General features: G+C 46.5%; 1 protein-coding gene across 3 annotated transcripts; it reads right to left on the reverse strand.

The window, feature by feature from the left end:
- Positions 1-336: 336 nt before the first annotated feature.
- LOC131258910 (tubulin beta-3 chain) lies at positions 337-27,840 on the reverse strand. Of its 3 annotated transcripts, XM_058260306.1 has the most exons (5): positions 27,819-27,840; positions 26,088-26,152; positions 2,390-2,498; positions 1,496-1,737; positions 337-1,421 (listed from the first exon to the last, which is right to left on the reverse strand). In XM_058260306.1, the coding sequence occupies exons 2-5, from the start codon at positions 26,142-26,144 to the stop codon at positions 468-470; spliced, it is 1,362 nt and encodes a 453-aa protein (XP_058116289.1). In that variant the 5' UTR covers positions 26,145-26,152; positions 27,819-27,840; the 3' UTR covers positions 337-467. The 3 variants fall into 3 exon arrangements, with proteins under 3 accessions (XP_058116289.1, XP_058116288.1, XP_058116287.1); XM_058260305.1 differs by lacking the exon at positions 27,819-27,840 and having other exon boundaries at positions 1,496-1,740; positions 26,088-26,144; XM_058260304.1 differs by lacking the exon at positions 27,819-27,840 and having other exon boundaries at positions 2,378-2,498; positions 26,088-26,144.
- Between the last annotated feature and the right edge of the window lie 131 nt (positions 27,841-27,971).

Here is a 27,971-nt window from a genome sequence, read left to right on the forward strand (position 1 = left end):
GCGGTGTGCAGGGATTTCCGACCTTTTGAAAAGCATCAACTAACACCCACGGTATTCGTCGTCCTGCTGCTCCGTTAAGAATTTACAAAATCCGCTCTGAAATAGGTCATGTCTTGAGATCCAAGAGAATATTGAGTGGCTGGCGTTCGTGAAGGCGTTTCGTTGGTTCTCGCGGAGAGGATCGTTAAGTTTGAGGGGTCGAGTAGAGGTCCTTAAGTTATGTTTGCGTTCTATCCGATTTCTTTCCGCCAGTATGTTACCGTTACTATAAACGATGTCGTTACTTCCTTCTACCTTCTCTCTTTACACACACGCAGTCTCCGGTATTCGGAATATAAAATCGTTTGCCTAGCTACGAGAAATTGTAATAAATAATAAAAAAAATGCGAAAGTGGGCAGCGCACCATCCGCACAGATTGTCGGTTACGCTGGAGATGGAACAGCGTCCCCTCGCTCCGGCCGGCCGCTCAGACGCATTCGCCCTCCATCTCGTCCTGGCATTCCTCCTGCTCGAACTCGTCGTCGGCGGTCGCCTCTTGGTACTGCTGGTACTCGGACACCAAATCGTTCATGTTGCTCTCGGCCTCGGTGAACTCCATCTCGTCCATACCCTCGCCGGTGTACCAATGCAAGAAGGCCTTGCGACGGAACATAGCGGAGAACTGCTCGGAGATGCGCTTGAACAGCTCCTGGATGGCGGTGGTGTTGCCGATGAACGTCGACGACATCTTGAGCCCCTTCGGCGGAATATCACAGACGGCGGTCTTGACGTTGTTCGGGATCCACTCGACGAAGTAGCTGCTGTTCTTGTTCTGCACCGCCAGCATCTGCTCGTCGACCTCCTTCATCGACATGCGCCCACGGAAGACGGCGGCGACCGTCAGGTAGCGACCGTGGCGCGGATCGCACGCGGCCATCATGTTCTTCGCATCGAACATCTGTTGCGTCAGCTCCGGCACGGTCAGTGCGCGGTACTGTTGCGAGCCACGGGACGTCAGCGGCGCGAATCCGGGCATGAAGAAGTGCAGACGCGGGAACGGCACCATGTTGACGGCCAGCTTGCGCAGATCGGCGTTCAGCTGACCCGGGAACCGCAGGCAGGTGGTGACGCCGGACATCGTCAGCGAGACGAGATGGTTCAGATCGCCGTAGCTCGGATTCGGCACCTTCAGCGTGCGGAAGCAGATGTCGTACAGCGCCTCGTTGTCGATGCAGTACGTCTCGTCGGTGTTCTCCACCAGCTGGTGGATCGAGAGCGTCGCATTGTACGGCTCCACCACCGTGTCGGACACCTTCGGCGACGGCACCACCGAGTACGTGTTCATGATGCGATCCGGGTACTCCTCACGGATCTTCGAGATCAGCAGCGTGCCCATACCCGATCCGGTACCTCCGCCGAGCGAGTGCGTCAACTGGAACCCCTAAAAGTATGCAATCACGTGCACACACGGATAAGACAACCGTTCCAAAAGCGAGAAGTTCTACCACAACCTACCTGCAGACAGTCGCAGTTCTCGCACTCCTTGCGCACCACATCCAGCACGGCGTCGACCAACTCAGCACCCTCGGTGTAGTGGCCCTTGGCCCAGTTGTTACCGGCACCGGACTGCCCGAACACAAAGTTATCCGGGCGGAACAGCTTGCCGTACGGGCCGGAGCGGACCGCCTCCATCGTTCCCGGCTCCAGATCGAGCAGGATGGCGCGCGGCACATACTTCCCACCGGACGAGCGGGAAACTGCTGGAAAAAGCCAAAACCCGCACCACACGGCGAATTATAAGATATGATGCTGACGAGCGATCCGATGTTCACCAAACTTCTGATAGAACCATGAATCAGCAAAACAACCAACTACAATTCCTTCCGACAACGTGATTTTTCGAACCGGCGAATGACTCAACATCCGATGCAACCATCCGGGGGAATCGATGCAATTCCCGGCACGTCCTAGAGGTCCACCGTGGGCCATCCTGCCTGCATTCTAATTATTATCGTTTCGAATGACAACGACAACCGGAAGCTATTAATAGCTGGGACAGCGGTCTTCCCTCTTTCGTTGTATCCGCCCAGCTGCGGAATTGCAACATCAAACGCAAATTCTTACTACGTCATCTGTACTCCCCGATAGAACAACTTAATGACGGTACCGCAACGGTTCTACAAACCACGCGCAGTGCCTGAATCGATAATTAACACGAGTAACGGATCAGAGAGTTGGTGGCGTTCAGCTTTGTAGAGACACGGGCAAAAAGAAGCCCAAGGAGTTGTTGCTAGCAAAAGAATTGAACGGTCAGAGTTGTGCTGATTGTATGGGACTATCATTGGATGCAGATGCCTTCTGCTTCTCCTACGTCACTTCTGGCTCTAGATTAGCAGCGCTCGTTCTCACCTGAGGCTTCGTTGTAGTAAACGCTTACGCGTTCCAGCTGTAGATCGGACTCCCCATTGTAGACACCGGTGGCATCAATACCGTGCTCCTCGGAGATGATCTCCCAGAACTGCAACAAAAGAGATGAGGAAATTTTGTAGTGTTAGTGTATGTTGAAATTTCAAAAACTTATTTGTCAGATTCTCTAAATCATGCCCATATATGATACCTTTGCCTACGGTTTACCAAAATAATTAGCTTCCACTTAGGAGTCGCTCGTTAAGCGGGGATCCAAATTTAAAACACTTAATCGGGCCCTTTCAAAGCCCTCTCCAATCCCTAGAGATTTGCCCCGAATCTCCATTTAATTACTTCCTACCCATAAAGCACCGAGAAAACTTGCGTCGTTGGTCATTTTCTCAAATCTTTCCCACCGTTTACGGCCTGTAATAAACTGTATCGAACAGAGGCTCCCGGGCGATCGCCTCAAAAGCGCTAGCGTGCGATAGTAAAACCACTCCAATGCAGGATTCATTAACGCGTATCAAATCAACCCATATGTGCCGGTTGGGACTCCCCTAGGAAGTTTGGTTTAGGCATTCTCCGTTATGTTTCTTTCTCCCAGCGAGGGATCGAAAACCGATCGTTCGATGTGGGTTTCGAGCAGCGCTCCTCCGGAGTGTATTCAGGCGACAAATTTCTTACCGAGTCATTAAAAAATAATTTACGATCCTCCGGGATAAACGGGAACTACCGCGGGTAAGCCCAAGTTTTAGGGAAGGTAAGCTTTAACACGCTCGAATTAGTTTGCATCGAGCCATGGTGACATTTTGCTTCGTTCCTGGGAACTCTAGGAAGCTGAACGTAATTCATCTCCGGCAGGGAAAACAGTCATAATTCTCCAACGCTCTCCGGGAAACGTTCGAGGAAGTTTACGGCCAACACAACCCATCCAACCAAACACCCTTTATGTGACCGCAAAAGGTTCCTGATCCCGCGTACCGTTTATCTAATCCACGGCAGCCATAATCGGTGTCGCGTAGCACTTCGTCTACTAGCGTTTGTCAGAGAGTTCCCGAAAAACCACTCGAAAAGGTCTCATGCAAAAGGGAAAACGCATGTCCGAAGGCGCTTGTTAACATTTTCATAGAAATAAAAATTAAATTTAACGACCCCTGGCGGTACTTCTGTGGGTCGTTCGATTGTGGTTTTCCCCGAGTCGGGAGGGACTCGTCCCGAGAGCGACACACTCCACCCCGAGGAAAAGTGGCGGGACCTTAAAAATAAACTACCGCGCGGGGACAGATTGCCCCAAACAAGGAAGACCCGACGGCGGCGTGCAGTGGAGTTAATGACTATAAATAAATCAGACCTCTTGCATCGGTGCATCGGTGCGGTGCCAACCCAAGGGAACCAACGCGGTCCGCACGCACGCAATGTGCGTTTTGTCTTCGGCTACCGGGGTTGACAGCGGTCGTCAATTAGTTTGGAAAAACGGAAAACGAAACGAAAGAAAAAGCGCACGCAGGGAAATTCAATGCTGTCGGCTTGAGTGGCATGATGAGACCTTTCCGGGGCTTAGCGTTTCCGTTCGCTACCGCGAGTGAGGTTAAACGGTCTTTCCACGTGGTCATCTTGCGGAGCCGGGTCATTCATCTTCCCAATGTGGTATCCCAACGTCCGGTGGTTTTCGGTGGCGAGGGATTGTCTTTCACCTAAGCTGAGATTAAAGAAATGGTGACTGCGCTGGGTCGTAAACTAGAGCGACGTATTCATTCATTTGACGGGTTTTTTTGAGTTCAGCTCCCGAAAGCGGAGAGTCTGCGCTGACATTGACGACGATACGGAAGTGACAACATATCACTCGCGAAAGCGCAACATAAATCACGGCCTGCATGCAAGTGAAACGCCAGCTTTCCCGGCCAGCATCCGGGACCGACTATCCCCCGGAAAACGGTCCACGTCCATCCAACTGTCTTCGAGGCATTTTCTCGCTCCACCGAATTACTAGCGCCAACTTCTTCCAAAAATAAATCCCCAAAAAGGGTTAGCGTTTTCCCTCCAATTTCGTGGAGAGAAAGAAAAAACGCACCAGAAGAAGGTTCCCACCTCGGCCCACGCTCGTACCCTGGCGTCACTGTGTGGCGTCAGACAGGCTTTGTTGATGTGTCAGGCGATAACTCTTTCCTAGGATTTGGTTGTTATGGTTTGGAGGAAAAATAAAAAAATAGACCGAGAAGGGGTTTTTTCCGAAGTGCCGACAGAAGTTCGGCGAGAACGAACGGAGAGTCTAATTAAAAACTCATGTAACATTCTCGCGCTGCATTCATTAGGCGCTTCCTGTTGAATGCTTGTAACGAAAGCATTGGAACTAGCTACCGACATCATTTTTCGATACGAGATCACGCCAAGACCACGATCGCCAGGAGGATAATGGACCTAAAACGCATGACCACCCCCGATCCCGCTATCTAACTTCTTAAACTGTCTATGAAAATCTAATTTGAAAGCGAAATGTAAACTTATATTATGTTAGTTAGATGGTTAGTTATGTCTCTTCTAAATTATAGCCCCAGAACTACAAAACGATTTTTCTGGAGGGCTTCCCGTCAAACACATGACTCACATGGTCGGATATCTGGGCTAAAGGGCCATAAAGGGAGTTGGCTCACATCACCACCACGAACATCAAACAGCGTGTCAGCATGCAGAGGCTCCATGGGACCCCCTGTGGACCTCCAGAAGCTCCCCGGGTCCCATTCCGGTGGCACAATTTTCGAAAGAAATTCACTTGTAGAACATCTCATAAACCCATCATCTTGGCCACCCCTTCCGGGCTAGCAAAGCGTGACACAATAATTTACTGTTCCATGTACGATTGTTTAGAAGCATGCAGGAATTACCGGACGGGTCGACATCCTATCCACCGAAAATCAAAAAAACAAAACTACCGTTCCGCTCGCCCGAAATCGGTATGCGGTCGAACCATAAACGAAATGTTTCAAAACCAGCGTTCCGTAGACTTGACTTCCTTTTTTAACGACTCCTCTTGGCACCCCGCAACCAAAGGCACCGCCCGGTCGTGGTTCCTTTGCCGAAAAGGGTGGCCCAAAAACAGTAGAGAAGCCGCACGCACGAACGCACGAACGCTCCATTGGTCGTTAACAGTGGAACTTCTGCGGTCCTGGAAGCTAACGGATGAGGAGCTAAATTATAAGAATCAACCGACATCGAGAGGGCTCGGCTAGGCTGCGGTCTACTCATCGCTACATAACTGTCACTTCCGATCAACAGGGAAGGTTAAGGTTTTCCCGTTCGCTCGAGGTATCACGCAACTGGGTCGGGTTGACAATTTACATACAAACAATAGACAAAGTACCGTCGTGTATGGAACACAATCATTCCCCCGAGTTTCCAATCACATCGCATCGATTAGAATACCTTCGCGAATGGTTATACGTGCCTGTTTGAAGACGTTCTAGACAAGCATTACGACATGGATCGTGTTGCTATGCTCGGGAGTTTTTCTCTGTTCACGCAAGTTTGAGGATCACACAATGGAAGGTCTACGGGTGGCCAATGGTATTCTTCGAACAAAGTCATCAGGAGGACACATCTGCGTTACCCTCGCCGTCACCCCAACCAGACGTCACGGATTTGGTAGCGAATAATATTTGTTTATTGTACCCCGCAATTAAGGCGTTCTATTCAGTAAACCCCAGGAGACCTCGTCACTGATCTGGCGTGGAGCAATAATTCGACTTCCGGACGAAGAAGCACCCGCAGCAACAGAGGATGGCTTGTTGGTCACGGTGGTTGCGGGACGTGACTAGTTGGGATTTGTACACCCGCGGTTGCCACCAGACCACCTCGAATAACCATGGGAAGTTTGTCCGAGTGGCCTTGGAGACCTTCCCGTCTCGTGTGCTTCCCATTGCGCTATTGCGCTTATAGAAGGCGTTTCGAATCGGAGAGCTCTCGTGTGGACCTGAACCCCGCTGTAGTCTCACGCTAGGCTTTTGGCGAAATCGGTCCCTAAATGATGACGATCCAACGTGGAGTCCAACTGCGCTCAGGTTCATCATCCCCGTCGTCCGACATAGACCAGACTTCGGGCGACCACTGCATCGGGTACGTTCACCTTTCGCGTTCGTCCAGGTCATCGTCCAGGTCGTCGAACAGACATGCCGCCGTGTGGGAGCAACATAATTTATCTTTCACATTCACAGTTCGGCCTATTTTCAGCACTCGCACTCTGCAAGGGACACTCTTCTGTCAAGAAGTCCCAGCTTCCACCACCACCGGGACCTCCTTCGGGTCGCCAAGTTGGAAAATGTTTCTGCATCTCCCGAAATGCATCTCCACCATCGCATAAAGAACGCATCTCTGGCGGTGCATCATGTATATGCCTGGCGGCGCACGACCGGCCGCACTGGCTTATTAGTATTTTTAGACACCGCGGAGCATAATTTATGGCCCCCGCGACACCAGCATGCGTTTGCTACGCCTTTTCGGTGGGGAAGCGATCTGCTCAATGATCGATGCGATAAGCGTGAAAGTTGTGCTGGGGACAGGAAAACGCGGAAATATTCGGCGTGGTGATGCGTGACGAATAAAAAAGATATGAAATGAAGTTATGATACAACGGTTTTATTATTTGATTTCGATGAAGATCATGATTTTATGGAGTTGTGGAGTTGACGGTGGCACATGTTCTATCTTTTATGACTATCGTCTTAGCACGTCTGCAAGCATTTTATTCCCGTTTTACAGCTGCTATTGGATTTGCTTGGATTTCTTCTCACTCGACTTAATGCGTGACTAATTTTTAAGCACAGTTCTGGGAAAAATATTCACCGGAATTCTACTCTTGATGCCTGATGATGAATCATTCTCATTCATCCAACATGTTTACGATATGTTTTATGACATGTTCTTCGCCGTCGACATGCGTGTTCTGTCATTCAATCCGCTGTACCTTTCCACAAAAAACATTTCGCCACATCGACGCCATCGACAACTTCCTATAAGACGTATGTCGCATCCCGTGCAGCTGCAACCTGAACGTCATTAACATCAGAATGCAATATCGAACTTCTACGGCCCTGAAATGTGAACTCCATGTGTCCCCCATCCGCTCCCCGGGACCGAGACATCCGTCCGGAGTTCCGGCATGAACCCATAAAACTGCTACAAAGTAACGTTCTGAAGTTCTTCCAGCTCAACCAAGGCTGAAGAAGGCGTCTCACTTTTGGCTTTGTTTTGGCCAAAGGTCTGGTGCAGTATGGTCCGGCGAATGGAATATTTTATTTCATCACCGACGGACATATGTTCGGGGTCACATCAGGAAGCAACCACTCTCACTTTTTTGCTCACAAAGGAAGCAACACATCGACGAAAGAAACCGTCGAGAAAGAACGTTCGAACGTGCCCGTCTCCGGGCAGAAATTTGCAGTGCACGTCCGGAAAGAACATTTTCGAGCACACATTAGCACTTTCCCGGTGACTTCATGCTCGAGTTGGTTCGCTTGTGCTGCTTGTGGTGTTTTCTCTCGCCGATGCTTTCAGACAAAAACCAAACCGAAGATCGAGTGGAAGAGATGGGTTTCGAAGGAGAAGGTTATTCGACGCTCCAGAACCAGAGGATCCGTCGCGAATCCGAATCCCCCATCCGACAATGCGAATGTGTTGTTATTGTCTGGCTGTTTGCGGGGCCAGACTTTCGTCAACCAACTCCGGCTCCAATTATCTCCTTTCCCCCTCCCGCCGATTGGACCCGGCAAGACCTCATCAAGACATCATGAATGGTAAGTGGGATTGCTGACATTCCCGGCCATCGGATCCGCGTCCGGGCCCGGGCACGGAATGGAATTTAACGCCGTCGCGAAATGGAGCGTCGCGAACGATCAACGAGCTCGATTGGAGGGCGCACACCATTTCTTATTGTTCGCGACAATTAGTTAAAGCGCAGCCATTAATGGGCATGTCGGTATGATTAATACAAATGTCCCCCACGAGCGGGTGCATTCGACCGATACGGATTAGTCATTGGCGGGGAAAAAAACTAGCAAGAGCAAAAGTAAAACAAATGCGTACAGCTGCCGAGCGGAATTGGCCATGTTGAGAAGCTGAGCGTGACGCCGACTCGGAAAATGAAGCTGTAAAAATAGGTCGAAGTGTTTAAATAATGTATATCGTTCTGAGTAATAACATCACCCGTAAACCAAAGATGATTAACACTAGAGTACATTGCTTTGGAAACTTGTGATGTTGTTTTTTAACGGTCATTTGATCGCTCATTTAAAAACGCTACAACGTCCCTGAATTCGTGGATTTTTTAAAATTTTCCATTGGTTTCGTATTATTCCGTACACGAGCGTTTCGATAGATTGTGTGAGATGCGTGACTATGAAATCGTTTTTTTTCTTCAATTTTAGTAATCGCAAAACTATGACTTTTTCTTAATATTGCATAATGTATTTGATTGATAGCTCCTTTTTTTAATTTATATTATGCATTTTGTAGATATAAAAGTTGGAAAGAACTCGAATTTACTCTTTTTTTACATCAAATTAGCAAAATGGTGCAAACGCGAAAAGATAACCAAAAATATAGCAAAAAGTAGGCATTTACAGATTTGAAAAATAGGGGTGGTCAACTTAGTTCTCAGAGCTGGTCGTACAAAAATATCTAAAACTTTTAGTTCAAATGTAGGTTTGAATTTTAAGAAAGGTCTTTTTTAAGAAAAAAGTTTCAGCCGTGTTCAAGATATTAAAATCGAAAATTACGTTGAAGTCAAATGGCAGCTATTTTAATTCGAGTGTTATATAAGAGAAGTTATTGTTAAGATAAGCTTTCACAATATTGTTTCATTTATTTATTTGTCGTCAAGCAAGTGTACCAAACTAAACATAACTTATTTCGAAGTTAAGTTCACAGTTGAAGTAAAGATAAGAATTACCGATGATTGGAATTAACAAAATGTTTAATCATTGATTTTGATATTGTTAGACCTATAAAAACGGAATGCTCGTCATAACTTGGCATAATATGATGAAGTGGTCCAAATCTTGCATATTTCGTACGGTATTGGTCAATTGCAAATAAGTCTCTGTTTCTTAATTGTCGAGACGGTACATAAATATTTAGTTGTCACAAAATCCCTGGTGAATCTATGCGTTGTGAATGTTCGCTTGGAGTCTATAACGACCCCCAATTCTCTTACTTTAGTTGAGAATTAGTTGAATCGAGTCACTGACTTACAGGGTTTACCATTTGATAGGACAAACTAATCAGATGATACGACAAACGCAGTAGATGAATCCACAAACGTGACAGATGACAAGCCAAGTGAGGCATGTATACCACAATCGTGGCAGATGATATCACAATTGTGAGAGATGATAGCACAAGCCGGTACGATGGTGGCAGTGAAGTACCAAAATATTTTTTATGGAAAGTATTCCGTTTTGTGATTTAGCATATTTCCAAGCGAAATGGTATATCATTTGATTTCTTTTTAAAGAAACAATTCTATTTGTCATTCTCTTCGATGAGTTGACGACATCTAGTAAGACAAGCTTCTCGTTGGAGTCATTTTTATTCCACAATATTGGAAACCACGAATTCTTTCACGTCTTGTTCAAACTCACGTCACGTAAGTCAAAACTAACAGAACGTTTATTTCTACCACAAATGTGTCACACTGGAATAGAGTTAACAGCACGAATACCCCGTCCGAAAAAAAACATCCCCTACAGCTGATCGCATGGAACGACCATCGTCAGGATCCAATTACCTCATCCGGTTATGACTAAAAACGAAGGCTACCATCCATGTACCCAAAAGAAAGGAAAACAACAACGCTTCAACAACCCGAAAACTGCACCGAAAACTGGCACTGCTTAATCGCCGTTCATCTTAATCGCTTCCAACCGTACAACTTGACGACCCAAAATTGGCCGTACGGTACCGCTCGAGCTCGACATGATGATCATCTTGCTACTGAGTGAAACAGGGTTAAATAAAAAAGACCCGGAACGAAAGAAAGGCAAACAGAACATTATCATAAACCATAATAAACGGTCTCCACCCCGCGGATGAACTCGATACCACAACATCAATCTTGGCGCGTGGAACCGGGTTTTGTAAACGCGTTATTTTGCAGACCCGCGTGAAGAAGAACTAGAAGCAGGTGTGTGCGAAGAACCTCCTTCCTGTTGATCCTTGAAGAAGTTGTAGAAGAGATGGAAGCGGGCCTGGAGTGTTGTTTTTCCACCGAAGAAGCTCACATTAGGAGCAAGAAATCGTTGTCACGCCACAACGCGATGCGATCAATGTCGTTCGCCTTCGGGAAGGCGTGTGGAAAATGCCCCCGCCTCGGTGTGGCGTGTGCCTACCAGGCCGCAATTAGCGTGATGAGAGCAATTTGAATCAGTTTAACGTCGACCGGTGGAGTAGCGGTTCTTGACGATCGACACGATGATCGCTTCGCTCGACGGACGGCAGAATTCACACCTCATAAGTCTTCGGGAAAGCCTTGTTTTTTCGTAGTAGAACGCGGCGGAAGTCGTTTCCGTGCCCGAATTCCTATCCGAAATAGATCTGTCCATTGTTTTGTCGGTCCGTGTGAACTTGTAGTTCACTTGTACAAAACGACATAATTCGACTGTTTCATATTTTTAAGACCATTTTCGAACGCAATCTGTGATTATGGCGACATGCCTCACCTCTAACGGTTTCAGCACCGACGCTTGTTTCTTCCCTCCCGACGAATCTCGTTCCAAATCGCGCGCGCGATGGAAACATGCATCAAGTCGGACACGTTGGGACAGTTTTTTTCTCCAGCATCGAGTGACATTTATATGCCTTCCGTAACGCAGGCCCCCGGGAAATTGGTTCAACTTTCCACCGTTACCGCGTGTTCGGGAGAAAATGAATGTGTTCCTCTTCCGGTCGAGAAAGCACTCCAACAAACCCGAAAACCTCTTTCTCGGGCGAGCAATAATTCGTGCGGGTCCAGAAGTCATGTAAGTTTTTTAAATTTAAATCACCCCATGTTAAATCACAATCCATTAAATGTCCAAATTAAACACACAACAAAAAAAAATGCCTCTCCGGTAGTAAAAGAAAAATCAAACGCCACACGCGGACAGACTAACGGTGCACCAATCACGCTTTTCACCTCACGTCACCATCGCACCTCTTAAATATCCCCCCCGTCCGTCAGCGGGCGAGCTATCTGATTTTAAAATGCAAATCGTGAACGAACGAACGATCATTTATTTTTTCGTTTTCTTTCCCGGACAAGCGATATCATAATGGCTGCTTGTTACAAAAATTGTCCCGCAACGCGCTTTTCGAAATTTAATCTGCACGCTTGGTTTAGGTAGAAAGTGTCTTGTAAAGAGACACAAAGAGGTGCCATTCACTTAATTAATATACAATTGAGATGTATTTCGATATCGAAAAAAGCCCAAAATCATGTGGAACTGATGGCCGTTGAATAAATCATTTCAAACCCTTCACAATTTCCTTTTTTAATTTTTAACTCAAAGATAACCAACGTGGGGTTTGATTATGTCGGTAAAAAAATACCTCCAAAACGTTCATATTACTTTTTCCCGGCAACGGAACCGAAACCGATAAGATCTTCACGTCGAAGGGCTTCATATTTCACCGCGTGTGCATTAACCTCGATCATGAAGCACGTGCATATGTCGCTCGGGTTGGGCTCTCCACATTCCTTCCTGATTGATGTACGTTCGCTCCTATCTTCGCTTTACGTTTATGGAGTTTTTTTTTTTTGAACCCAACGATCCACCTTCACACACCTCCGTCTATCGAACTCATCAAATCGATCAAAATTCCATCGAACCACGATCGGTTTTGGGGAGGGAAAAACAGCGTGGGGGAGGACCGTGACCGTCATAATTACAGCACACCCGGTGTAACACCAGGCGTAACCCAAATTCGCCCCAGCGATTACGGTCCATGCACTCCAGTGCCTCCCCCTCGCAATGCAACGCCGTCCACCCAGGTGGCAATTAGCGTGGTAATTAATGGATTTTCCACACGTGGGTGAAAATCGGTTCCAGCCGCATGTTTGCGTTAATCATGTAGGTTTTATTTCCGCGTTCGATACGGTGGTCAAACGTTGCTTCGAGCTTTCCGGGCGAAGAAAATGCTTGTTTTCACCTCTATTTTTCCCCCAAGATGTTGTCGCGCCGTGTCTCGCTGTCGAAAAGACGGGAAAGATTTATTCGAAAATAAAAAAAAACCCGTTGGGCGGAAATGAACCGAAGGAAAAGACGATGAGCCAAATTCTTTCCCTCCCTCCTTTCTCCGGTCTCGCTGTCTGCGAAAATTGTGGTCGCATGAAAATTCGCAAACCGTAGCCGACGCCACACCCCACCCGTCCGCGGGCCACGCCATCTCGCAATTTCTAATTCCAACCAGCATGCGTTGTTTAGCACGGCTTATTTTTATTTCTTTTGCTTGCTCTCCTTCCGTTGAATCAGCTTATTGAAAAATTTTCTCCGCGAAGAAAAGCGCCCCCAAAACAGCGAACCGCTCCCGAGCCCGAGCGAAATGTAGGTTCTCCCCCCAATTTATCGTCTTCAGCGGCTTCCACACCGGTTGCTGCTAGCCAAACGTATCCTCCTCCACCGTTCGATCGATCAAGCGATCGACGGCGATCGACGTCAGCGGTGGATTGCAGATTTTCCGCCCTCCTCACCCCAATCGACCGCCCATGACCCAGTTTCACGCACTCCTACCGCTCCACGTCTTCTCTTTCGATCCAATTTGACAAATGAAGTGCGCGTGCGAGCCAGACGAACGGAATCCGGGGCGCTTATTTTTGCTGCTCGGAGCAGATTAACTTCCACCGACCGCCTTTGGGCTTTTCCCCGGTTCAGCTTGGAGCAATCGGTTCAACGAAAGGCGTATTTCAGCAATTGAAAATACTGCGAACTCAAGAAGGCTCTATAGAATAACAACTCGTTTAAAAAGAGCATGATTTATGCTTAAGTTTAAATTACTTCGTTATATACCTAGTACATATTTTTGTTTTTATTTTTGTTGTATGAAGTTTAATGTACACTTAAAATTAGAAAACTGCTGAAACCGTTCACTCATCAAGTTCCTTCCTCCGTTGATTCCTGGTTTTTAATAAATTTATCTTATTTTTATATTTGAAACTCAGTTTTACTAAACACAAACATAAAGTTCTCTACAGTGAACAAACATGAAAGATCTCTACATTGGTTAGCAGGAAAACAACACATTATGAAAATGCATAAAATCTATAACTTCTGTCGCACAAACCAAAAATTGTCTACAACTTTCGGCAAGCTTTACGTAGAAGATTAATTAAACGTAGAAATGTTGGGGTTTTCATTGAAATTAACCTAAATGGTTCTAATGTAAAAAAACCATCTATCCGCGTATGCATGCGACATATGCCAAGGAGTATTCATTAAATTTCATATAGTAAGGTTTATACTACTCGGTAAAATATCAATCATTTGAAATATGTCATAATTTTAAAAATAAAATGAAATCACTCAAAACAACTAAATGTAAAAAAAATAGTAAGTTATGTCCAAAACTGAATTTAGACCGGTGTTTCCTGAAAGTATTTCAAATAAATTTTTGTTGGAAAGAGTCAAAACATAACTTTAGAATAAGCATAAAAATATAACTCCCAAATAAAGTGTGCTCAATTATAAGATTATTGTTTTTCAAACAATCACCAAATGTTGTTGATGACTTCTTTTTACATAATTTCCAACATTTTTCTCGTTTTAGCAAATTTTTATTTAAAATAATTTTCCCTAACATTTTCATCCTTTCGATAGTGACGATTTGAAGAGTTATTTATTCAATTTATCAGTACAAGCCACTGGCTAAAACATGTTCACCGGTGCATTACTTTACAGGAGCTAATTACAGAAACACGAATCAATTAATCAGCGCACAAGATTAATGAAAAATAGGGCACGGTTGGTTGAGCGTTTTTTTAACTTTATTTAAGAGCCGTTAGTATTTTTGCAATTTCTTTACAGCTCCTCGTTAGCCATTAACCGTTTCTTCGACGCATTCCAGCGTGATTGTTCAGTGAACAGGTGTGTTCAAGTTAATAGAGACATGCCCGAATAATTTAGATTATGTGTTGGCGTAGTGTTAGCAAAGTAGTGTTTCCCTTGATTTTCGTCTGCGAATTTTGTACTGACTTTTCTTCTTATAGTACACCTGCCAGTTTGTCGCGAACAATTTTCACATTTTCCCAGCCCACCATTAACTACTTTGGACAGGTTAACGGCCAAGCTGCTGGAAAGCGGTAAAAAAGCTTCAATCACTTACGTTCCGTAGAAAACAATGAAGCCAAATCGACTTTCCAATTTCGCAACCATTCATCCAGCGTCCACCACCCCCGGAAGCACCGACCATCCGTCTGTCACAGCATGAATCGTTCAATCGTCGTTCCGTGGCCGGCCAGTTTTCCATTGGCCCCCCGTAAAAGAAAAGCCAATCCAAAGATCGATCCATCCGGTACCGTACCGTCGTTTTGTTTTTCTTTTTTTTCTAAATGAACTCACGAAATGACAATTAACTTTGCGCGAACGGCCGGGTGGCGGGAGGGGAGGGGGCATCCGGAAAATCGATTCGCAGATTTGCCATTTGCCAAATGGGCATCAAAAGGGAAAAAAAACTGGAGAACACGATGGGAGCGATCGCGAAACACGTTGGACAAACAAAACGAGAAAACACAAACGATGGAATCAATTTCAATGCTCTACTTTCAGTCGGTGCTCGGCTTGAAGCCGATTTCTATTTTCCTTGCCACTTCCCCCGTGGAGAGATTACTTCTCATGTTTTTTGTTTGAAATGGCAAACATTACCATTTTTTTGGTGGCAAGGGGAACATTATGGGCTCGAGAATTATTACCTTTTATTAGGAGATTTTTGGTCGGAGCCAACGAAATGGAAAATACATTCAAAGTGTTGTTGCAGATGTTTACAACTAAAAATAATTTTCTCGTACCATAAACATCAGTAGGAAGTCGAAACAAAACTAACCGAAAAACAAAACAGCACGTAAAACATTATGCTGCGTAAAGCGTTCGAAACTGATAAGACAAAACGGTGACGCAAATTAAATGTTGTACCTTCAGAAAGGTCCGTGGGAAAAGTGAAAACAAATAAACCGGACACCGGAAATGCTCTTTCCAACGACACACGCACATTGGCAGCCGAAAGGCATTAGACTTTCGCTTGTTTTCTTCTTCTCGCACCGAAATTCCGAACCGACTGGAAGCGCCTTTTTTTCTTTCCCGTCGATCGCCATTTCTTCCATCGTTGACAGCTCGCGTCATGTTTTCATCTTTTCTCCTGCCAAAGGGAGGACGGGTGGGAAAGGAGAGGAAATTTGCATCGCGGACAAAGTGGAATGGGTGCTGTCAGCATCGCGCCACGCAGGTACGGAACCCCGCCATGCACTCGGGCCGCTCAAAAGCTGTTGTAAATGATATTAACTCGATTTGGCAGCCCAGGGTTTACAGGGGCGTGCTTCAAGAGTTCAAGAGGGGTCCCCGGGGCTGGACACGGTGGATTTGCGCGGCAACCGCGGGGAGGTAAAAGATGAAAGCCAAATTGGCCCCTCATCAACCCGAAGCGGACTGAGCCGACTCACTCACTCGATATAGTGGCAATCTTAATCAGTCATGCTTAACCCTTAACTTAGCCGCCCGAGCCGCCTCTAGGTCCTCCCGTTCCCGTTCCGTTCGGCATTCAGCAGAAAGGAGCCGTCGGAGTGGGGGCATGGCCGGGCGTGCCACCGTTACAGATTTTCGCCTTCCCCCCTTCGTGTGTAGGGTTGATTGATGCTAGCAGATAAATTTTTCGCATTTTCATCGCCACGCTTCTCCAAGGCTTCTCCAAGGTTTCTTCGGCGTCGAGGTAAGACGGTACGTTGCATTCCACCACCGCGGTGGCTCGTTCGTCACACGAAGTATTTTCCTACCGCAAGGAAAATTGTCCGCGGTGAAGAGCAGAAGAGCTCATCGTAGCATTAACACTCTAAGCCGGATTAAAGAAGTCTTAGCTTCTCGCGCAAGTGAATTATGTTACGGTTCAGCGAGTGGCAGGAAATGGCGCGAATATTGCGGTGAGCAATCAAGAACGGAATGGCGAAGTAGGCAAGGAAACGAATCCCCTCCCCCCTCCCCCACCGCACCAGACGCACCTTCCTTTGGGGTTTGACGACAAAGTAGATGAGGGATGGCGAACAAATCAGGGTCTTGTTTCGAGCTAATTAATTTCCCCCCTTTGGTCATATCTCTTTTTCTTCTCGCGAATCATAACTCCATCGAGGAATAAGGTGAGATCAACAATTCTTCAAAGGTTGGACATATTTTCCGCTCCCTTGCATGAACTCTTTCACAAAAAGGTTTGTAGAGCTACCAGCAGGTAGACTATTCCAAAAAACCTACCTTTTAGACACTGTGTTCAACAAGGAATTTTGGTAAATACTAATCTCAAGTGTCCAGCAGGTTCGTCTCACGCTTACCTGGAATTAAAGAAACAAATGGAAAGTTAGCATTAATAACGATGAATTTGCTGGTTGCCTTTTCTCTGGAAACATAATTCTGGAACAACTCAAATCACATCGAATTGGAGCAACACCGTTTTGGGTGAAAGCAAACATATCAAACAGTCCGTACGCAAATGAACGCTTGTCGAAATTGGAAAGAAATAGTTGCGCACACGGAAACAAGTCGTCCTCCACTCGAGGCGCAATCTTTCTGGAAGGTTTGGCATCGTTTCGTAAAACGCACGGACAATGATCCTCTCCCATTACTTCGCTTATCATTACGCGAAACGAAGAAAAACTGAAGCTTCCTAAAAGCAGCAGCAAAAACCGAGGCGTCCACAAACAAACCTTAACAATTTCTCCTCCAGCCAACAAACGGAGCATAACGGTCGGACAACAACGATTGTGATTGCATTTGGGCGAGCGATTCAGCGCTCAAGACCCGATTGCGAGCCATCGACCGGCCTCCCCGGCAGGCGGATCCTCTACGTGACCTCGATAAGCGTGCCTTCAATTGGATCTAGCGCTTTCGTTCGCTCATCCAGAACCAACAGCGGTGCAGTTCCCTCTGATAACGGCAAAGGCCCTCGGAATCGAGAGGATTCTGTTTGCCCAACAAAAGAACAATTAACGTTGCCGCCCTGGCAGAAAAAGTCGGACCTCTCTCGCGACTTCTTGTTATGTCCATGTTGTGCCGCGAGGGGAAAGTTTAATTAATTGTATCAAATTAAATTACAGCCCGCGTCGACCGTCCGAACTTCTGGGACTGCGATCGCGATTTTCGTCGGTTCTTGGGCGTGAGTCAGAGCGTCGTCCGATGCCACTGAGGACGATTGCCGGCAATTAGCTCCATTTTAATCATGCGCTTTCTATTTCAACATCGCGTGACTGCGCCGCAATGTCCAGCCCCGGCGTTTAAGGCCGGGTGCGTGTTTAGAGGCGATGTATTTTTAGCTCGCCAAAACCGTTCCCGAGTTGGCGAAATACCTAGAACTCCTGGTCCGATCTCGTTCTGCTGCGACACATTCCTAATCAGACGCGCAGCCTCTGAGGGAGGGGTTTGGTGCCAAAATGACGGCACTCGAAAAGATGCGCGCAGGTTCCGAGATCCACAGTCACCAGAAGGTACAACATTTTTGGAGGTACTTCACGGTTCCAAGAAGACTAGCTACGAATGCGATCGGCTTAGGTTGGGCCGCTGACAAACATGGTTTAAATTTAGAGTTTCAATACAACACCAACCGCAAGTCCCAGCATGGCAGAAAGGGTGTTCCCATTGGGCGGGAGTTTGCAAAGAGATTTCCCTAAATGCAACAACGACGCATCCCGAGCTCGTTGATAACTTGGCACATCATTAAAGGCACAAAACGCGAGCTCAGGGTGTGACTGAGGGACGAACGAAGCCTAAGTGTAGAGACGACGCACACTTCAAATGCCTGTACGACATGTTTGTGCAGGGAGGGTGGACAACAAGTGCAACAAGAAAGCCGCACTTGTAGGCATGAAAGTGAAAATTTACCACGTTTCCCCTTTTTGGGTGCATGTCGTCTGCAGCATCGACTTGAGGAGATTTATTTTTAACACCGGGAACATGTACTCGAGCCAGTGTAAGGCGTCAGATTTGGTTGTTCCTGGAAGAATCTCTTGACTTAGCGAGTCTATATTGATTCCATCTTCAGACTAATTTGGTCTAATTTTACTGTTTTATTATTACGTTTAGAAGTGGAGTAGTCTTGTAAGAGACAAACATGATTGGATAAGTCACCAAAGAAATGTGAATATATAAATGTTTGGATATATGACAATAAACACGCCATCCAAACCTCTAATACAAGAGGAGATTCAACACAAGAACCCTACATGGCCGTCAGAAGTTTGTCAAAAATACCTCGGAGAATAATTACCTTTATGTTCTTCGTAAAGAGATAGAATGAAAGGCCGCTGTTTCGTATAAAACACTTGTGCAAACAGAGCCCACCTCAAAACTGATCGAAGAGATCGTCATGCTAAGATAGCAATCGAAGGAACTTGTTCTACACGAACTCGAGATACGTCCGTAGCATAACTAATTGTCAACTAATGTCGCGGAATGTTCGGAGGAACTCCAATCTTCGTGCCCGGTAGGCTCGCACGGTAGCGTTCTCCATTGTTATTGCGGCCAGGAAGTTGCCCCGGTTAAGAGAACAATTGTCCGAAATTGTCGACACATAACGATTTTGTGGTTGGCTGACCAAAAGGAAAAATGGCTTTATTTGGGCTCCCATGACATTGACCCGTGATGGAAACGAACCGCTGGGGCTTTCGTTCACCGCGAACCAGTCCGACAGGTTTCTGCGCTCGGCCCATTCCAGTCAAGGACACTAATGCCCCGCCCGACGTCCCGGTTGTCTGTCATTCGCGTCACGCACATCAAACGACGACAATTTTGCAATCGCAGCCCAAAAACCGCGAACTGCCGCCGGCAAGACATTCCGTATTCCGGTGAAGCGCTCCGAGGCAACGACGGAGGATGGCCGTATCAACCCCCGTCCCTTGTCAGCATTAGCTTCTTCTTCCTGTCCGGTCGGGTTGGGTCCGCTTTTTGACAGCTGCGTGTTTTACATCACAAAACCGGGCTGGAACGGTGAGGAGGCGGGAGCTTGTATCGGAAGCCCTGGAAAAGACCTGCACGACATTGGTGTCTTGGTGGCTCCCGATTTCGAGCTGCACGCTGTCGATCGTGTATCGTGTTTCACTTCACGCGTCATGTTTAGTTATTTAACAGAATGGACCTCCACATTCTGATCGACCAGACGCTTGGTCTCTTTCTCCCTCCGGCCGATCGTTGACCTCGGTAGACCATTTTCTCCGTCGCCTTTCGGAACCAGAAGTAGCGCATCATTAACACCGTCGCCGAAGCGCCGAAAACTCCTAGAACTCGGTGCGCCGCGGTGCATCAGATCTTCATCTCAACCTCTGGGAATCTAAACACATGGGACAGCACTGCACATCAAGCTTGCACTAATTACGCCGGGAGACAGCAGACGCCTACCCTACGAAAGGCGGGAAAGTCCAAAGACCTCCCCGCGAGTCACGAGCTGTGAAGTTTTCCGGGTAGGGATCCGTAGGGGACTTCCAAAAATATCACCGCCAGGTTGCATCAACTAACTCAGAGTTTACTGGACCACACCGTACAGAAGCATCGATGGGTCTGCATGAACCTGCAACCAGCCGACCCGAAGCCGGTCGGCGACTCAAGTTAATTATCGATGTTAATTACTTGTTTAGAGCACCGGCGGCCGTTTTGTCTAGGGCCAGAATTTCTAGGAAGTGAGAAACAAACCAAAAACCGGCCGCCGAGGAACACACACGCAAAGTCACGCCGAACCACCGGAGGTACTCTTCTGGATCACCAGAACGCATACGTTGATGGCCAGTTTGTGGCAACTGCGAGAAGCTCTTCGGTGAAGTCTTGGAAGGTAGGATGCTTCACTGGTAAAGCTACCCGATGGCGCGGTGACTTTTGCGATGATGATGTTAATTAATCTTTAGTTGTATGGCTCCATCACGAAGCAATAATTTTGATATAATGATTTTTGTTTTTGATTTTATTAACAACAAGTTCTAATATCTTGGAAATCGATTTCATTATATATATATATTTTATAGATATCAGATTATGTAGTCGTAACTCCAAAGTGTGCAAATCATATTATCGTTAAACAATTAAGGTAACACGTCAATATGTCCAAAATTATGAAAAGGATTTATCAAAAGCTAAATTATAAATTTGAAAAAGTGTTACGCAATGAAGTGGCGAATTCCAGGTATCGAAAAACTGTGCCAACATTAAGGAATGTAAATAGAGGAAACTATTTATCTTCGTAATAAACTTTATGAACTCGACTCCTCGAAAAGAAATATTTGCTAACCGACGTACAAGATAACAGTTCAACAACGCACCACATTCAGCTCGCTCGACTCTCGTGTTTGCCAGCCGGCAGCTGGCGCGGATGCACCGCATCGAAATCCCATCATTCAATGTTTAGATTGACGGTTGTCCGATAAGGCGTTTCCATATTGATCGCCTAATCGTGATCGGACTCTTCTACGGTTCCTGAGTTCCCCGAAATTTCATACTCAGTGGGGGGAAACCACAAAGCTGAGTAGCTTATTACTTCACCGAACTCGATTCCGGGTGGTGGTTTATGCTATTTTATACCGTACTTAATGCGTCACTTGCTATTACTTCAAGACAGATAAATCATCCCTCTTCGACTTAGTAATAGCAGCTTCCTGGCATTTTAAGGGTTTAACCAACGGTGTAAAATAATACTCATTAGGCTATCTCTAAGGCTAAGATACACAGGGACCTGTTGGAGCTGTGCTCCCACGCGCCAAATTCCCACCGTCCCTTAGAGATTTTGACTGGGCAGATCAAAGTTGCAGCCTCAGATCCGCCGTTCACCGAACCGATCGGGTTTCTTCATTAATCTATCCTTCGGAAAGTTCTTAGTAGCAAACAGCCGGTTCTGGCGTGGATGCAGCGAACCATTGCGGAACCCATCCGGGCAGCACACAGCACCTCTACGACGGAGGCTTAAGCACAAACGGAGCACGGAGTAATAATGCCCATAACTCATAACCGATTCGCTACGGCACCGGGCTTCAGGTAGTCCCAGAATCATCGTGCACTGAACCGTGCGCACCTCGGATGGGTTTGATTTAATTTTCCCTCTCCCGCGAATGGGGGAAAAATCAGCTACCAGAGCCTTCTGCAGTCCGCAGTCCAGAACACGCGAGCCGCTTGTTGATCGGCTTTGGCCTTTGAAAACCGGACGTCGCTCGGTACTTCGCGAATCGTGGCGTTGCCGGAGTTTAATGACTCCCGCGCGGGGCGTTAGAAGTTTAAGCTGAGGAGCACGGGCAAGCAGTGCATTTATGGCCCGCGGGGGCCTTCTCGTTCCCGTTTTCGCTGCCGCTTTTCGACACCACCACTACCGGGCGGCTACCGGGAAGAAACCCAAGCCCGAAAGAGGGGTGGGGCCGACGATGACGAACCAAAAACAATCGAACCGTGACGGCGCTGTCTTGAGATTGAACCGGTGGCGTTTGGCAAAAAGGGCATAATAAAACTCGTCACCGGGCGTAAACACGGTTTGCGGGTTACCATAAAGCTCGGGTCTGTTTCGGTGTCCGTGGACAACCGTTATCTTATGCCAGAAAAGTCCGAATTTAGATCCCTGATTTGGCTCAATAAAATTTGCTGCTGTAAAATTTGCCGAGATTGATTTCCAGTTTACGATTGTGATTTAAATAGAACTTATCTTTCGATTATGTTACAGCGAGTTAGCTCAACTTTTCAACCACAAAGGTGTATTCGCCCTGGAATGCTACCCTTAATGAGTCTTAATGCGTCCGATTATCCAAGCCTAGGGTAGGATATGCTTTCATACAGGAAAAGTGTGGAAACTAATTGGAAATTCTATCCCATCGCCATTCGCACACCTCATCCCAACGGCATACCAATCGATTGTTCGGTGATCTTCGGTGGCAAACGAAGCTCGGCAATCGAAGTTGGCGTGAGATTGCGCTTCAGAGATTTGCGGTTTTGTGGTCTCGACCTGCAGGAGTCACTGCGAGATTCCCGAGCCGATTCCGCACAGAGAACAAGTGTTGAACGCAGCGGAGTGGAAACTCTTCCACCTGACGTTCAACCACATCGCAACCCGACATGCTGACAGATGGGAAGGTTACGTCTTGTTTGCTTTTTACCTTACGTTTGCGAATTCAAGCCAATCATCGGAACGCTAACGGAAAAGCTCCAGAGACCAGCCGCGGCTCGGGTGCGCACCTAACCTCGACCTCGACTCGCAGTTGCTCGCGTTGACTAGACGGCCATATTTGGAAGCCATTTTGCTAGTTCGCAAATAGAGTGGTCTACTACATTTACGCACAATATGGCTGATGGAGCAGGTGCCCGCGAGCGGTGGGTCACTGTTTATGTAATCAGAACGATACCATGCAGAGACCCTTATTGAGAGGATGTTGGTTTTTGCTAAGCGGTACTTCCAATGGAGTTATTTCTTTGGACTTAAAGCTAGTGTTTTGCTATATGCACACCGCGGCAGCCTAATCTAGTGGTGTTCCAAATTGGGTGGAATAAGATTTTCATTACTTCATTACTTCATTGGATCGGGTGGAAACTTATCTTCCCAGCTGCACTTAACCTTTGCACTGGGTGAAAGTACGTTCACTTAAGGGTCACGCTTTCATTAAGGGTTAGTGGCATGTTAATTCGAAGCCAAACCAGCCAACCCAAACCGTCGGCGGGAGGTTTCTTACTTTCCATTCCAACCTCCCTGGGCAGGTTCAAATCATTTCTTGTCTCTATTATTAATGTTGTTTTGACACTGGGTAATCATGAGATATGCGTGTGCACCTGACTGTGTCGCTTCACGATGACGATGGAATGGGATTTCCATTTCGAGACATTCGAGAGAAAAACCAAAAAACGAAGGCTTGAGCCACTACAATTCACCATCCGACCACGTATATGCGTTTCTTTCCCGGCGCGTGTGATTTATAATCTAATTCACTTTGGAGCTTCCCGTGCTCCAAAACCATTAGTGTTCCCATTCATTCCGCTCGCCCATCACGCCATCGTGTCTTTTGGTTTCCATATTTTTTTTTCGTTTCATTTCGCTTGGAGAAAGGTTTTCATCTTTTTGGTTTTTCCTCCTTCATATCTGCCACGGAGTGTGTGCGTGAGATAGTTCTCTTTTCGCGCTACCGAGGGCCGTGTGTGAGCCAAATAAAACACTTGGAGCAGCATGCTATGGAATGCTATGAATGAAATGAATATGGCGAAGAAAAAAAACGGCTGACACTCCCAAAACCCAACGCGGGAAGGGTCAAGGTTGAAGACGGTTTTTGTTTTATTTCTCATGGCTCAGCGCAAAACTGCAGACTAAGGACTAAAGGCTCACTGGCCGAGTGGTTAAGCGTTCATATACTTGAAATGTTGTTAAAAGCAAAGGCAACCGACAAAAACTTCGGTGTGTGTGATGTTTCCAGAGCAAGATATGGCCTTTTTTCTCTCCACTCAATCATTAGCTAATGTTTATATTTGGTGGGTTTGTTTAGCTGTTTTATTTTTTTTGTAGAATTCAGTTTTTTTAAATAAATTATCATGCGTGAACCGCCCAACTGACTGATAGGGTAATATCGCGTCTGCTTCGTGTTGGTCGGCACGTTACGCTTTGCCCCCTTCACCATGTCGTTTGCGATACGAGACGATAGGGCAACTCCAACGCGGGACGTTCACACGCAGAATGATGCCATGGAACCGTGCAGCACACACTCTCCATCATTTGATGACGTTTGATTAGCAACGCCTGTCTACCCTTTTTCGCAATTGTGATTTTCACTTCAAGATATATAGCAATTTTTGTGAGTAATTGCTAAAAGACTCTGTTGGTTGAACACCCGAATCAGAAATCACCCTTGACTCACCGGTTTACGATTGGTCAAACAAAAACACTTGTCGTGATTCGCAAGGAAGTGATAAGCTGATAACAACGCTGGCGAGATGATTGGACTCTTAAGACCGACGAAATCCGAGCGGGGCTCTTCAGCGTAACACTTATCGACACTTATCTCCTGAAGTGAGTGGCGAAAGATTCCAACGAAAACGGCACACGATCGTTCGTTTGCAAACGACAAACAAAATGCGCCTGGGAAAGTGTTTATCTTGCAACGCGCAGCCTGCTGCGTCGTCTGTCTGCCTGCAATGATTCATATGCCGGTTGTATGGGATTCTTCTCAACTGAGATGAGTGTGCGTGGCATTCTACTGCCGGTCTAGCCTTTCAGGCATATGCATATTTATTGTTGTTCTTTTTTTGAGTCATGGTATTTCCCTCCTTGCGAGCCTTCGGAGATGTAGCTCGGTTGATAAACATGTGGTACACACATGTGCCTTACCTCCGCTATGGAAAGATCAGCTCAACTTTTCAGGCAACTGTGCACGTGTTGCAAAAATATAAGACCACGCCGCTGCCAGCACCGACTTCCAACACAGGAAGGCGTCAAAAGGAAACCAAAATGCTGATAAAGCTGTACTATACACCATATCGTTCCTCCGTCCAAGGGTACCAGTGCAGAACCCGACCCGACACCAGATATCAGCTGAGGTCCCGTGGGAGGTCGTTACACTGCACAAACGCTTCCTTTTCGTTTTCTTCCCGACTTCCAGTGGTGCGGCCTCTGTTCTCCAGTGTTCCATTTCTCCCCCCGCACCCGTCTCTATCTCTTTCTGACGTCCCAGTGGCCATCCATTCCGAGCCGAGCTGGGAGCCGCTTCGCTGATTCGCAAATCCGCACCGGAACGGCTCCGGGGCGCGCGATCTGCTTGAAGCTCGGCTCGCGGATCCCGTTCGCGAAAACGTCAGACCTCCGGGCGGTCAGTCATGCCGAACGGAGGCCGTTAATTAGAATGGGTACGCCAATCGGGCGTTGCTAGCTTCCAGCGAGCAAAACCTAGACCTAGGGCTGGATATCTAATGCTGCTCCAGCTACTCTATCCCGATAGGCAGGCGGAATGATGGCAATTTCGCGTCGTCTGGCCTTAAACCCTCTTTCGTCCGCGGTAAGAGCAATGCGAATGGGTACGGGCGGAAGAAGCAGACGGGGCTGATTATTTCGTGAAGCAAAGCGCCCGGAGCGAGGCCACGACGGCATGGCCGGATGTGGCCGCGTCGTGGCAAATGGTCGTGGCGATGCAGCAGCACCACCACGCCGGCATCAGCTCCACATGCCACCAGAACAAAGAGCGCATGGTAAGATCTTGTTTTCGTTTGTTTTTCCCTTCAGTTCGGAGAAAAGACAAGAAAACAAGGTCTATCGCAGGGTGTACGACAACTTCCGAGATAGTCCTATCGCAATGCCGATGTTCCAGTGCAAAAGTTTGAACCGACTCTTATCTAACAGTTGCCAACATAGGGAAAGTACGCCCAGAATTGGGATCTTTTGAGAAGAAAGTGTAAACTCAAAGATAGTTTGCAATGTAGACCAGATATAACTCGACTTTCTGAACTCCTGCATAATGTTAAAGACATATCCCAGTCACACTCGAACATCTTACCTTAGCTCCAATCTGGTTACCGCACTGACCGGCCTGCAGGTGCACGATTTCTCTCATGGTGGCGGCGGAAAGGTTCTGGACAAACGGTCACAAAGAGTTTTGGAAGCAACGAATTCACGCACGCAACGAGCGCTCACTAGGCACAAGATCACTGCTCCAACGGGAAAGATCGACTGGCGATCCCAAAACTTGCACGAACGACTCACAAAAGCCACAGAACGGGATTGTAGGCTGTAGAAAGGCAAGCGCAGCTATCGATCCGAAACGATCCGACCACGAGCAAAGTCAGCTACCGACTGAACCAACCGTTCAACTGCAACCGACGATCGAGGCTGTGGGACTGCGGGAACACACACGCGAGACGCTGCTCGAAAAGTGCACGCACACGTGAGATCTGCTCGAAACACGTTGCTGTGAGTTGCAAACTCAAACGCGATGAGAGAGAAACGGAGAGAGCGGGAGAGAGAGAGAGTGAAGGACCACGCGGGAGGCTGCGATGTCGTGATTTTCCGTGGAAAACACTCGTGTTTCCTTCCGGCGTGCAGAAAGCGAACCTTTACTCGACTACCCAAACCGTTCGATGCAACGTGCAAGCGCCGACTGGACGATAGCGCCGGCTGGATGGGAAATTTTATCATCTGCTGGCGAGGGCCGACCGCGACGATCGCGTGCGGAAGTGTGTATGCGTGCGTGGAAAACTCGCCCGACGAGCTTCGCCTTCTTGCTTTTTGCTGAGGTGAGACAATCCGCAAATCAAATCTCCCCACCTCAAGAATGGAGCAATAGGACAGACGAAGCTGACGGAGGTGACAGCTAAGTTCAGGCTCGATCTAGTAAAGTGGAGGCTCGTCGGTTTGATGCCCGGAGCTTCGAAGCTCGGTGATAAGCCTCTCAAAGTAAACCTCTCGAACGGGCCTAGTCTATGATTCACTACGTAGCCCGATAAGATAATGGAAACAGCATAATGTGAGTTGTTGATTTGTTGAACCCAAGCATTTATTGTTTTAATCGGACGTAAAGGTCCTTACTCACATTTGGGTTTATTTTTGCTTTATTTAATCAACCTCTATATAATATTTACGAGGTGACGTTAGAATTGTTTTATAATTTATTTGCCTGAGTTCAAGCCCTTTAATCATTTTGGATTATTCAAACTACGCTTTGTATGAAACTCATCAACCATTACACGCTTGTTACATACAGCAATCCTTTACTAATTTTTTTTATCTATCATAGCTTTTTTATTATCTTAATTATTTTCCTCTTCATTTTATTCATTTCTCCTTCCTCTTCTTCTTATCTCATTACTACTTTGTTACCTGAATCAATTTGTTTTTATTGTCTGACAAATTTCTTTCCAATTTTTAAACCATTTTTATTTATGCAAACTTTGTTTTGTTTAAAACCCATCAACCATTACATATTTGTTTTTTTTAGCATTATTTTACTAATTAAAAATTGTTTATCTTCTTTTTCTTTGTTATCATTTTCCCTGCTTTGATACTTAATCACTATCCAGTTTTTTTTTAACATTTTTTAATTTATTCAAATTTTGCTTTGTATGAAACTCATTAAGTATGACTTATTTTTTAATCCATTTTGTTTTAGTTAAACCTTCCTCCTCTACTATTTAAATAACTTAATAAATTTCTTGCTTTATTTTATACTTTATTTTGTTTTTTTACTAGTCAGAATGATTGTTCTACTTCTTTTTCTTCTTGTTTTACTTCTTCTTCTTCTTCTTCTTCGTCTTCTTCTTTTTCTTCTCCTGTTGTATAACCTTTATCACATTCATACCATTTTCATATGAAAAACAGTGTTTATGAGGTTCCGGCGACGGTTGAGCTCTACAAAGTCATCTGAAAACCCCATCCGAACTTTCCT

Source organism: Anopheles coustani, chromosome 3 (assembly GCF_943734705.1).
Source record: "Anopheles coustani chromosome 3, idAnoCousDA_361_x.2, whole genome shotgun sequence".
Taxonomy (NCBI): Eukaryota; Metazoa; Arthropoda; class Insecta; order Diptera; family Culicidae; genus Anopheles; species Anopheles coustani.

Excerpts from the sequence above, each read along its gene's own strand:
- LOC131258910 (XM_058260304.1), bottom strand. The coding sequence starts at position 26,144 with ATGAGAGAAATCGTGCACCTGCAGGCCGGTCAGTGCGGTAACCAGATT. Across the intron at positions 2,499-26,087 it reads GTAACCAGATTGGAGCTAAG|TTCTGGGAGATCATCTCCGA; the intron begins GTAAGATGTTCG and ends CTTTTGTTGCAG. Across the intron at positions 1,422-1,495 it reads AGAACTGCGACTGTCTGCAG|GGGTTCCAGTTGACGCACTC; the intron begins GTAGGTTGTGGT and ends GCATACTTTTAG.